Raw genomic sequence first — 13,032 nt, 5'->3', positions numbered from 1 at the left:
CATTAGTCAGTAGATTACACAAAAAAAGTACTGAACCGATGGGTGGAGGGACTCGGACCTGAGTTTGTAAGATGATGATACATTTCTATGTAAAATTTAAAGCAACTTATACAGTTGACTAAAATGTAATGGAGTAAAACGGTGCAATATCTGCCCTCTGACGTGTAGTGGAATAAGAAGTGTGAAGTACATGAAGTGAAATGGCAACCACAGCCACCTGGGTTCCAGCCGAGGGTCTCCAGCTACAGCGCAACTCACAGTAGGCCGGTCTTAACACTCTGCTCATGACTGGGTTGATGTCGAAATATAGCAATATTTAATCATCAGACCTAATTCGTAGATGTAGTATCATTAGCTGTATAGTCATAGTGTATAGCCATAACATATTCTCTCCCACCATTGCCAACTCATCACACTGCTCATTCATTATATTATTTTCATCTTTATGATTATTACACCTTGCATTTACTCTGTACATAGTAGTTTAGTTAAATAAACTCATTTATTTACACCCAGTTGTTGTCCTGTCGTATTCTTTTGACGTAGAGACTGGAGATCCATTGAATCGAGAAGTCATGGCTTCCGATATGAGATTGACAAATTTGGCAATGAAGTAATTCATTGTTGTCCTCCTAGAGGACTGGTGCCCCATTTCAACGAGAGTAAATCATTAAATATAGCGTTAACGCTACACCACTAACAAAAAAGCAAGTTTTGTCCTTTTTAGGAATGACGTCGTATTGTAGACAGTGGATTCCTAATTATGCGGAAATTGAGGCTCCACTCTCGACAATAGTACATGGTAAAGGCCTGACTGCACACCAAAAAGTGACTTGGACGGACGAGGCTGAAAAAGCTTTTGAAGAATTGAAAATGACTTTACAATCTACACTGACTTAAGGACTACCACACATGACCAAGCCATACATACAGACTGCTGATGAAAAGAATGGTTATATGACATCAGTGTTACTACAGGAACATGGAGGTAAACGAAGGCCAGTAGCTTATTTCTCTTCTAAATTAGATACAGTGGTAGCTGGACTTCCAAGGTGTCTCAGAGCAGTGGCATCAGCAGAAAAAGTCTGTACTTGCATCAGGTGATTTAGTGGGATACCAAGATTTAACTCTTTTGGTACCACACGCAGTTTCAATGATATTGTTGGAGCAGAAAACGGCTCATCTATCAGAAGCAAGGTGGTTGAGATACCATACTGTTTTGCTTGACATGCCTAACATTACAGTTAAACGTTGTACTGTTCTTAACCCTGCTACTCTTCTTCCTACAGCAGAAGAGGGAGAACTGTATGATTGTGGTGCAGCTATAAATTAAATTTGTTCTCCTAGACCAGATCTTCTGGACATACCATTTCCTAATGCTGAGTTAGAATTGTTTGTTGGTGGATCAGCTTCACGTGACCCAGCTACAGGCAAGGTTTTAGCAGGTTTTGCGGTTGTAACACAATATGATTCCTTCTAACTTTTCTGCACAAGCAGTTGAACTTAAAGCTCTGACTGAAGCATATAAATATGCGAAAGGTAAGACTGTTAACATTTACACAGATAGTCGATATGCATTTGGTGTAGCTTTTGATTTTGGTGCAATTTGGAAACATAGACAATTTCTTACATCAACAGGTAAGCCAATTGCGTATCATAAGCTAGTAGCTGATTTATTGGAGGCTATACTGTTACCCAAACAGGTGGTTATTTGTAAGTGCGAAGCTCTATACCAGGGGTCGGGAACCTATGGCTCGCGAGCCAGGTGTGGCTCTTTTGATGATTGCATCTGGCTCGCAGATTTCGGCTTTTCAGATAAAACATAAAATATTATCACTTGTTTTAATCCATCCATCGATTTTCCACTGCTCATGTCCTGTTCAGGGCTGCAGTTGGCTGCAGGAGCAATTGTCCATTATTTTAATTGGATGATAATAGCCTACGTTGGCCGTTGCTGGGTAAACAGGTAAACGCCCCCTTTTGAATCAGTCTGCTCGGTCATTAGCTCAAAGCTAACCCTTCGACGAAGAAGATGGCGAAAAGAAAAAAAGATGATGAGTATCGTACATTTCTGAGACAATTAAAAGATGCATGCACAGCAAGTGAGCCCACTCAAAACTTTGATCTCCACCAGTTAGCTGGCTTCACATCCAGTCTCCTACAGTTGTTCAAAGCACGCTTTGGAGAATTTCGTGAGCACACTGATCTTTTTAAGTTCATCACCCATCCAAACGAGTGTTCACTGAACACAGCCGACCTGAGTTACATTCCTGATGTCTCCCTCAGAGATTTTGAAGCAGAAGTGGCTGACCTGAAGGCCTCAGACATGTCGGTGAATAAGTTCAAGTCACTGAATGAAGATTTGGAAAGAATCGCACGACAGAAAGCGGAGTTGGCGAGCAAGCACATGTGGACAGAAATGAAAGAACTTCAACCCGAAGACCAGCTGATTATCAAAACTTGGAACGCTCTTCCTGTCACATACGACACACTGAAGCGTGTGAGTATTGCTGTATTGACCATGTTTGGATCTACGTATTCATGTGAGCAGTCATTTTCACATCTTAAAAACATCAAGTCCAACCTACGATCACGTTTAACCTCAACGCCTGCATGAAGCTTAACCTCACCAAGTACCAACCAGACTACAAAGCCATCAGCAAATCCATGCAGCACCAGAAGTCGCATTAATGGTGAGTATTATAACAACATTATTTAAAAGAATAAATTCAGAGGCTTATTATACTCACATTTAGTTGAATTCAGTCTTAAAATATATTATATGGCTCTCACTGAAATAAATTTCCAAATATTTTGCTTTCATGGCTCTCTGAGTCAAAAAGGTTCCCGACCCCTGCTCTATACTGTTACCCAAACAGGTGGTTATTTGTAAGTGCGAAGCTCATTGAAACAAAGTTGATCCTGTTTCACAGGGAAACGCCAAAGCGGATGCAGCGGCTAAAAGAGCAGCGAGATTATCCCTTAGTACACCAATACTTGTGTCTATTACTCAGGATGTTGACTTGACAGCAACAGCTGATTTACATGAGTTACAAAGTAGAGCTGCAACAGAAGAAAAGGCTTTGTGGAAGAAATCACAAGCTCATGTTGTGAATAAAGTTTGGTATGGGCCGGATAATAAACCTTGTTTACCCAAATTTCTTTATCCTGTTTATGACCATTTACAGATGGATTTCATAGAGCTGACATTGAGTAAAGGGAAAAAATATTGTCTTGTGGTTGTAGACATGTTTAGTAAATGGGTAGAAGCGTTCCTGTTGTCCAAGGCAGATGCGAGTGCCATTGCTAAGTGTCTGGTAAGTGAAATTATTCCTAGATGGGGAATTCTGAGGAAGATTAGTAGTGATAATGGAACACACTTTGTCAATGCTGCTTTGAAAGCTGTAGGTGAGTATTTGGGTATTGACATGAGAAGACACTGTGCTTATCACCCAGCCAGTGGAGGAGCAGTGGAAAGAGAGAACGGTACATTGAAAAACAAACTAGCTAAGTGTTGTAAGGAATCGGGTCTTAGTTGGACGAAAGCACTCCCTCTGGTGTTGATGTATAGGAGAGGTAGAGTTAGAAGTAAATATGGTGTTAGTCCATATGAAATATTGTTTGGAAGACCTTTAAATACGGGGATAGGGCCCCAAAGGAGGCAGTGACCAGGTACGGAGATGTGTGTAGATGAGATGTTGCGCTATTGTGCAAACCTTTCTACTGTAATTTGTGGTATTCACAGACAGGTGAAAGACACCTCACCACGAGAAGCCGAAGGACGACTACACAGCTTGAAATCAGGTGACTGGATCGTGGTAAAGTATTTTAGAAGGAAAGGCTGGAAATCTCCTAGATGGATGGGACCCTACCAGGTGCTATTGACCACAGCATCAGCAGTTAAAATCACGGAAAGAGCTACGTGGATACACGCCAGCCACTGCAAGAAAATACCAAATCCACAGGACGACCAATCTTAAGTAACACCTTAAAAGAAGGAATCAGTTTCAAAACCCAGCGAAGGAATCAATTGACCTGACACTCTTCAAAAATTTGATATCTGTGAAGTGAAAGCTACAGGAAGATGACATCTACATCTTGGCATCCACTCAGGCAGCTTGGATGTAGCCTAAGTGAAGGATTGTGCTGTTTGTTATTCATTAGTCTGATAATAGTTCTTATTATCTATTCTGTGGAGTCATGAAGACCGGAGTGAGTAGAATGAAGAGAAGTTGTCACCGTTTACATCAGCGGATGACCATATGATAGCTGAACTTCATCGTCGTAAGAGAGTTGAAGATACTCACTGGAAGCCATGGGGTTTCTATGCTGACTCCCTCAGAGATGAGAATCCAGAAGAGTACAATTCCTGGTGGTCATTCATGAAATTCCTGAGCAAGAGGGCTCAAGGCACTGGGCCTATATTAGCAGTATATCAACCTCTGGGAAATTGGAATCCGTTATTCAACTTGACTGCCAATTATGAAGGATGCACCAGAGAAGCAATTAAGTTCACAGGACATGTTAATATCTGGAAACCAAAAGGAAGGCATCAGTGGACGTCATCTAGTAATGGTTGCAAGTGTTGGGTCTGAGCTCTACCTCATGAGCTGGACACCAAATATGTTCGGTTATCTATCAATTTATTGGCTATCATAAATTAAGAAAAATATTAATATTAAATAATAACTTTAAAATTATTTAAAGTCCTCAGGGCACCAGCCTAAACTAATAGGCAAAATAGCCAATATGGTTTCAGTCTCAATTTATTACCATTAATCTGGAACTCTGATTAACAATTAGAGTTTACTAACTATAACCAAATTGCCATATCAACAGTAAGTTAAAGTTGAAGGATTAGAATTCTACAAAGTAGAGGCTGGCAATATTCACACTTGTGCAACATTAAACACACCAGTAGTTATACTTAAAGGCATTTATTTACAATGGAGCAGAGTAAAACACAATGTCTGATCTAGTATATACAGTTGTGTGTATGTGTGTGTGTAGGGGTATGTGTGTGTGTCTGTGTGGACACAAACAAAGGCAAGATGGCCGATTCGAAGTGGTCACTGTGACCACATGACCTAAACAAAGAAACTACTCAAAATGAGACCACCTGGTGGGTGTAAGAGGGAAGGTGTGAGTTTCTTTGTTAGCCTAGCTCATGTAATCTAAAGGTACCAGGTTAGAGGGAGGTTAGCTTCATGCAGGTTCTAGAACTAAGACGTACTACTATGTGTGTGTACATACGAGTACCCAATTAACTGTATGACTGACCACAACCTAAGCCAACATTACAACAACAAGACATCAATCAACAAGTACATTAACAAAGTTAAGACTTCTGCTGCTTGGCTATGCTGTGCTATGCTATGCTGTGCTGGCAAAGGTTAGGCCCAGTCAGTTAACGTTACCCAGTCCTTGGAACAAACAAAGAGGTCCCTTCCAGTGTTGTTGTAAAGTCCAGTGAGTTGGGAGGCTTCCTGGTGGAGTAAAGTCCTGTCTGGCTGTGTTGATTTGCTGTCTCCTTTGTTCTCCTCACAGAGTTAGCTGTTCCATGCTAACTCTGCTATGACTCCTGTTGCTTGGAAAATCAGCTCACCTTGTGTCGTAGCTGCTGATTCTGAAGAGAACTTGGTTCACTCTCAGTTAATCCGAAGCAGGTCGCTGCTGTTGAGGAGAAGAGTGCTTGCAGGCTGCTGTGAGCAGGCCGGCGAGAGAGCTGGTTTCTCAGGTAGCAGAGCTGACCTGGGCTGGGGCCTTGTTGCCCTTTGAAGAGCCGAGAGAAGAGAGCAGGAGCTGCTCTCCAGAACAAGCCAAAAAGAGAAGAGAGAGAGAAGAGGGACAAGAGATCTGGTTTTGTTTGGTGACACCCTAGGGGGTCACATGTCACATGCTGACCCACACTGGCTGGCCAGTGAGGTCCGTGGGGGAGGGGGGTCGTCCCTAGGTGTGAACAGTGAGGAACTGTGGGTGTGAGTTCCTTTGTCCAGTGGAGCAGAGAAACATCTGATCTCTTGAATGATGAGTCTCCCAACACAAGCAACTTGCGGCTGCATACGTAAATGCAATGTACTCCAATGACCCACCGGTGAAAGCCCTTAGTTGCTGGTACATGCTCTGTGAAGAAAGCTTTGGTCCACAACCATTGGTTTATTTGAAGAACGTGACACCAGTAGAGATTCCAATGCAAATACCAGTGTCGGAAAATCTGACGTGTGTGTAACAACGGTACAGGACAGTATATGGGACAATCACAATGCCACACATACATAACAGGACATATGATTCTCCAGAACTATGCCAAAGGGGATATCTCATTAGCTGTGGATGATACCGCAGATCAGAATCTCGTGATGAACATTGGTGATACACAGGTCATCGTCAATAATAGTCTCAGATACCATGTTGGACTTGGTATAGGGTTTATGTACTCCAATTATTGGCAATGTGGTAATAATACATATGAAATGTTACTAACTAAGTGGAACGGATGTTGCTACTTAGTGAAATTGCATAATGTTGTGATGCTGAGAGGAAAAGAGTCTTACTTACAAGAGAAGCGTGACTTAGCTCAGTTCCATACTTTACAGTCATACCAGTGGCGCATTTCTCTGGGTGAGAAATGGGGCATTGGTATTTTTCCATGGTATGGTGTAACTTTTCTTGCAGATCACATTGATAACATCACCTATACCTATAATGTCGGCATTTGCTATGAAATGAAACTATTAAAGGCTTTGAGTTTCTATCAGCTAATGATAAATCAGTGTGTGGAGTGTATTAGGAAAATACAACACATTCCTCATACTATCTTTGAGGGTCATAAAAACTCTATTTATATCATGGACACAGAACTTGTGGCGCCTACACTGCTGTATGTGCATTCTCATTTTTCTGTTCATCTCTACTTTTAACTTGGCTCAGTGCCATACAAGGTAGTCATGTCAAGAGTAATGGCATATTTACTACAGGTATCCCGACAATTATACCGTGTATGAGTGTATAAAAGCAGACTGTAGTAAACATGCATTGCGCTCTTGGTCAGTAACACTCTCTGTTGTTGGCTGAGGCGTCCACTTGCAATTGTCAGAATAAACTGGAAAGACCACTCTCCTGTTGTCAGTCCTGTTTCCTGAAATTCCCACGACACCATGACTGGCACAAAACCTTTGTGCACAGATTATGTGGCTTTGGTGTTTCTAGAGCCATAAGTATGGACACAGGAGGGACTTACAAAAAAGGTCACTTCTTCATTTTTGGGGAAATCAGTTACTGAATTTGTATTGCAGTCAATTCATGACGTTGAGGCTCACTTTTCAAATTCTGTAAGTCTCTGTGCTTAGGTAGACACTTTTTATGAAATAGCACAAATTTGTCTGCTACTGAGGAAGCCATGATGTTTGGTGAAGACTGAAATATGTGGCCAAGAGGACGAGTTACACAGAATTTTTTCAGAGTTCTAGAGCTTTTCCCATTCTAGCGATAATGTCATCCACATCCACATCTCTGACATTCCGTGCAATACACACCCATTATAAAGTCTGAAATGTTCTAAAAATAACACAAAATGTCGACTGTGATTTTGTGCAAACCGTAATAGTTCTCAAAATACTGATTTAACCCAAAAGAGTCTCAAGTCTTGTGACTCGTTTAACATTTCAACCAATTTTCTATGTTGAAGTATGACTCAGCCGTAGAGCTCCAAAGAGGGCTGGGTTTGGTCGTTTTGAAGACTTCTCCACATTCATTCTTTACAGGAATGTTTTCACCCTTTATTGCCATTTACATTTGTTACTCGAATCGCTATGAAAAGTTTTAGCACACCATTCCCGATCGAGCCGCACACATTGATATATATATATTCTCTGGGTTTTTCAAAGCTGCAGGACTAGTTACACACCAGAATTTCGATACGGAATAAGATGAATATGTATGCAGGATGATAATATATGCCTTCAATGCTATTGCATTGCAGGCACATAACTAGAAAATGCATTTCCTGCTGAAAATGTGTGTGAATGCTGAGGGCTGAATGATAATGCTAAAGCAATGCTTAAGTAGCTGAAGCAACTGCTGAAGCAATGCTGAGGAAGCTGAAAAAACTGAACCACAGAGAGTATGCAGTAGTAGTTTACAATGAAGGAATGTAAAAGGATGATCTCGAGTATTAAACTAAACTAAATTTCTGGAAAAATTGTCGTGGGATTGCTGGTTCTGCCCAAGCTGAAGCTAAACTGCAATGCTGGCTGCTGACAAAAATCTGACGCTGAGCTTCATTGTTAAATGCCTGCAAATAACAATTAAAATGGAGCTGTAACTAACTTTGTGTTGAGGCGTAACGACTAGAAAATATCTAGAAGTACTGCCTCATGGTTGTATGCCTCCTCCACTCAGGCTAGTGTCAGAATACATCCCTGTTTATCCAGAATCATATAAAATATTAACAATTTTTGAGAAATTCTGTCATAAGTGCTAAAACATGTATTCTAAGGTCACCGTGACCTTGAACTTTGACCAGCAAAGTCTAATCACTTCATCTATGAGTCCAAGTGGACATTCATGTGAAATTTGACGGGATTCCCTTGAGGAGATCTAGAGATATTACATTGAAGAGGCCAAAATCATGATTTGTTTGGTAACGTGACCTTGTCCTTTGACCGTTGACCTCCAAAATCGAATCAGGCTGTCCTTGAGTCCAAGTGAACATTTGTGCCAAATGTGAAGAAATTTCCTTAAGGCATTACGGAGATATTGCGTTCTGAACACCAAAACCGCATTTTGTGAGGTCACCACACCTTTGATATTTGACGCCAAAATCCAGTCACTTAATCCTTGTGTCCAAGTGAACAGTTGTGCCAAATTTGAAGAAATTTCCTCAAGGCATTACGGAGATATTGCGTTCTGAACACCCAAACCGCATTTTGTGAGGTCACCACATCTTTGAGCTTTGACATTTGGTCCGCAAAGTCTAATCAGTTCATGCTTTAGTGCACATGTATGCTCCTAATCTGGTACTGTCCGGTACAAACTAGGGAGTAGTTTATCTTTGAACACACACCTGCTTCTTCCGGCAGTTAGACAGTCAGGATGGCACCCAGAATTGTTTACACACACACATCCTGACCATGCCTCCTTCTTTCTTTTTTTCTATAAAGTTCATGTACACTCTTTGTTTGATATCAGTCTGCAGTTGCACTCTGTGTGACTGTACACTTTGCAAATCTCTTATTAAAATATACAAAGGCAACTTGATCATTTTGTCTACTGTTCATTTTCAGATTTCCATCACAGGAGTCAGTTAGAATGACAAACTGAAATTAACTGCTGAATGTTTCCCGAATATAACTGTGTCTATCTGCCTGCCTGCCTGTCTGTGTGTCTACCTGTCTGCTTGTCTGCCTGTCTCTCTATTTTCCTCTCTTTCTGTCTACCTGTGTCTACCTGTGTGCCTCTCTTCTTATCTACCTGTCTGTATGCCTCTCTGCTTTTCTACCTGTCTGTATGCCTCTCTGCTTTTCTACCTGTCTGTATTTGTGTTTTCGTATCAGTTAGCATGAAAAAATGAAATTAACTGCCAAATATTTCCTGATTAAAAGAGGACTGAAACATATTTCACAAGGGTGCAGTTCAAATTCTGTGAGTCTCTGTGCTTTGTTAGTCACATTGTCTGAAGACAACAAGTTTGTCTAGGTGGTGAAATAATGATGAGCATAGAGTGAAATTTGTGGGACGAGTTTAAGTTCAAATTCCTGTTTAAAAATTAAATGAGATACTTTTAGCTAGAGACTAGCTAAAAGTATCGCGGAATAGTTGAGTTTCAAAGAGGAGAAAGGTTTCAGGGATTTGAACTTTCTCTCCATTGACTTCCATTGTAAAAAGGTCCAACAAAAAGATTAATATTTCAGAAATTATTAGACATATCGCTGAGAAAAGTACTATCCAGAATTTCCTGATCAACACACATGCTTTGACGTTTGAATGGAGTTTCTACAACAAACTTTGTGGGACTGGTAGCGGGCCAAAAAATGGGTCGGAAGTAAAATAATAATAAAGAGAAACTTACAACAACACAGAGTGGGATTACTTCTGTCAGCAATCCCACCAACCAGCTGAATTTAAGTTACACATATTTTTATTACCTGTTTATATTAATGCTCACCACCAGCATACTACACCTGCACCACCCAGGTACAACTTCAGGGTCGAACTGGCCACCAGGGAAAAATCCTGGTGGATACTCGTCCTTTTGCACCAGTCTCTCTACTGCCCTGCCTGTCATTCGCGTTGCACATGACAGTATGTAGCATGTGTGGTCAAGGGGCCGGTTTCACAAAGACATGTCAGACTGGTCTGTAGTGTTAGGCTCATAGATCAGTCTAATGTTAGTCAGACTGTTTCACAAAGCTAAAGAGTCATTTTAAGACAAAAACATTAGACACCTTACCCCCGGACTAACTCAGGCCTAAGACCAGTGTTACCATGTTAACAATCAATGTGGCCTGCACTGACCAGTAGCACCCAACAACTTAAAACAGGAAAACATGGCTAATACTTTGTGGTTTGCTAACATTGTTATGGAGAGAGTGATAAGAAGAGAAAGAGTTTTAAGAGACTGCAGCGACTGTAAACGCCCTTGTAACTGCCCTTGTAACTGTTGCAGTCTTTCAATAGACAAAAATTGTCTTAATTTACCCAGAATTCATTGTACCACAGTCCAGCTTAAGATAGACAACAACTGCTCTGTGCAATGGTTGAATTTAGACTCAGTCTATCTGAAGCCTGACTATTTTTTATATCTAAGACACAGACAAAGTCTATCTTTGCGAAACCAGTCCCAGGACTGGGTTCAAATTTGACCCCAACCCCAAACACTGTCATCCATCCAATCAGGTTTAAGATCACACTTTTGTGTGTTTAACTAGTACACTGGGACAGGTGGAAGCAGCTTTCAGGCAGCATAGAGAAAAAGAGAAGATACTGTGGGTGAGTATCAGTGGTGGCTGCTGGTCTTATAAGGAGGGGAAGCTCATTTTCAGCCTACATCATAAAATGTGTCCATTTATTTATATGTAAATTCGCAGGGTGACAGAAGAGAGTCGCTAAACACAACGCTAGTCGTTAACAAAGACAAAGTCGCTGAGGATCAGTAACGTCTCCAGATCAACTCCGAACAACGGAATGAAAAACTTGAAAAATGCTCCGGTGGATGCTTATACTTCAAGATCGCTGATTCACTCATTTCGCTGTCAATCAAAAAGGGACTCAGCCTCAGACAGATCATCCAATCATCATGCAGAAGCTGAGCGTCTGGGCCAGCCCACTGCCCCATAGACCCCCAGAAACGCTGAGCATCCGATGGGCGGGACAAAGCCCAGCATTTATTCAATGACCGTCTACTTTCGCTGCAGTGGAACAACCCATTCTATGGTTCCCCATTGAAGTCAGTAGACGCTCGGCATCTACACTGTGTAAAGCACTGTGGCGCTGCGGGAATGAATGAGAAGGAAGTCGTGTTGGTTACCTGTGATAAGTAGCTGATTCTGAAAAAAAGATGAACGTGTTCTAGCGCATATTTAGTCAATGAAATGTACACACAACAGTACATATTTAACCACTTATTTTGTTGACATTTTAGGGGAAGCTGAGCTTCCCTTGCAGTCTTAGAGCAATCGCCACTGGTGAGTATGTGCGCACACATTTTCTTTCTAGTTAACAAACAACAGAGGCAAAAGATATATACAGAAAACAGATTGCATGTGATTAAAGCATCAGTGGAGAGACAACACACACACACACACACACACGTGGACGCACTCACCCCAAGCTTGCGGCTGCGCATGCGTACGTAGCCTTGTTTGACAATGTCGCTGAAGTTGGAGGCCATCTTCGGGGGGGGGGTGACCTGCTGGCCGTCACTGTGGAGACCATCCAGATGTTTATTTCCTCCCTCCACCAGTCCCTTGTTTTTCCGTCCAGCTTCTTTGTCTTCTCTTTCACTTTCAGTCAAGTCTGTCTGTTTAAGATCTGTGTGTAGTGCTTCCTATTTCTGTCTCACCTCCGTCTCTCCTCTCTGACAGAGCTCCTCACATCTTTCCCTCCCTCCTTCAACTGCTACTTCTCTCTCCTTTTGTTCTCCTCTGCTGGATATATTTCTTTCCTCCTCTGCTTCTCACTCCTCCTAAGTGTGTCCTCCTTTCATTCACTCGTCATCAGATGGGTCTTCCTCATCTCCCTGTTTGGTATCTCTAAGAAACAGACAAAGAGATAAACAGAGAGGGAGGCTGAAATAGATAAATATATATGCATACATACACACACACACACACACACACACACACACACACAAGATCTGACAATCGCTCTGAAGATTTCATCCTGGTACCTAACAGCAGTTAGGGTACTGATGGCTATGACATGGAGGTCTGTGCGAGATCTATGCCTCCCCAGATCATCACTGACCCACTGCCAATGGCAGACCTGCCAATTGGTTCAAGTGCCAAGGGTTCTCTGGCGAATGCCAATCAAGCTGCACGGTGCTGGGCTGTGAGCACAGGTCCCATTAGAGGAGGTCAGGCCCTCATGGCACCCTCATGGAGTCTGTTTCTGACAGTTGGTCAGAAACATGCACACAACATAGCCTGCTGGAGGTCATTTTGTAGGGCTCTGGCATTGCTCCTCCAATTCCTCCTCACACAAAACAGCACAGCAGGTACTGGTCCTGCTGCTGGGTTGATGCTCTTCTACGGCCCTGTCCAGCTCTCCTCATGTAATGGCCGGTCTACTGCTATCTCCTCCATGCTCTTGAGACTTTGCTGGGAGACACAGAAAACTTTCTTGCCTCCACATGTATTGACGTGCCATTCCTGGAGGAGCTGCACTACCTGTGCAACCTGATTGGGCTGCACGTACCGCCTGATGCTACCGGTAGTGACAAGGACACTAGCAAAACACAAAACCAGAGAAGAATCAGTCAGGAAGGATAAGGACCACATGCACGTTTTCCTACATACAATACATGGATAGCTT

At 42.1% G+C, this 13,032-nt stretch overlaps 1 protein-coding gene across 1 annotated transcript in view; it reads right to left on the bottom strand.

Moving 5' to 3' along the window:
• Positions 1–12,112, bottom strand: part of dok4 (docking protein 4) — a 96,186-nt gene extending 84,074 nt beyond the window's left edge. Inside the window, exon 1 of the mRNA XM_022745599.1 lies at positions 11,825–12,112. Within this exon, the coding sequence (XP_022601320.1) occupies positions 11,825–11,890 (66 nt within the window). The 5' untranslated portion in view covers positions 11,891–12,112. The remainder of the gene's footprint in view (positions 1–11,824) is intronic.
• Between the last annotated feature and the right edge of the window lie 920 nt (positions 12,113–13,032).

This window comes from Seriola dumerili, unplaced genomic scaffold (assembly GCF_002260705.1).
Source record: "Seriola dumerili isolate Sdu_G_001 unplaced genomic scaffold, Sdu_1.0 BDQW01000003.1, whole genome shotgun sequence".
Lineage (NCBI taxonomy): Eukaryota > Metazoa > Chordata > Actinopteri > Carangiformes > Carangidae > Seriola > Seriola dumerili.
This window is presented reverse-complemented; position numbering and strand designations above follow the sequence as displayed.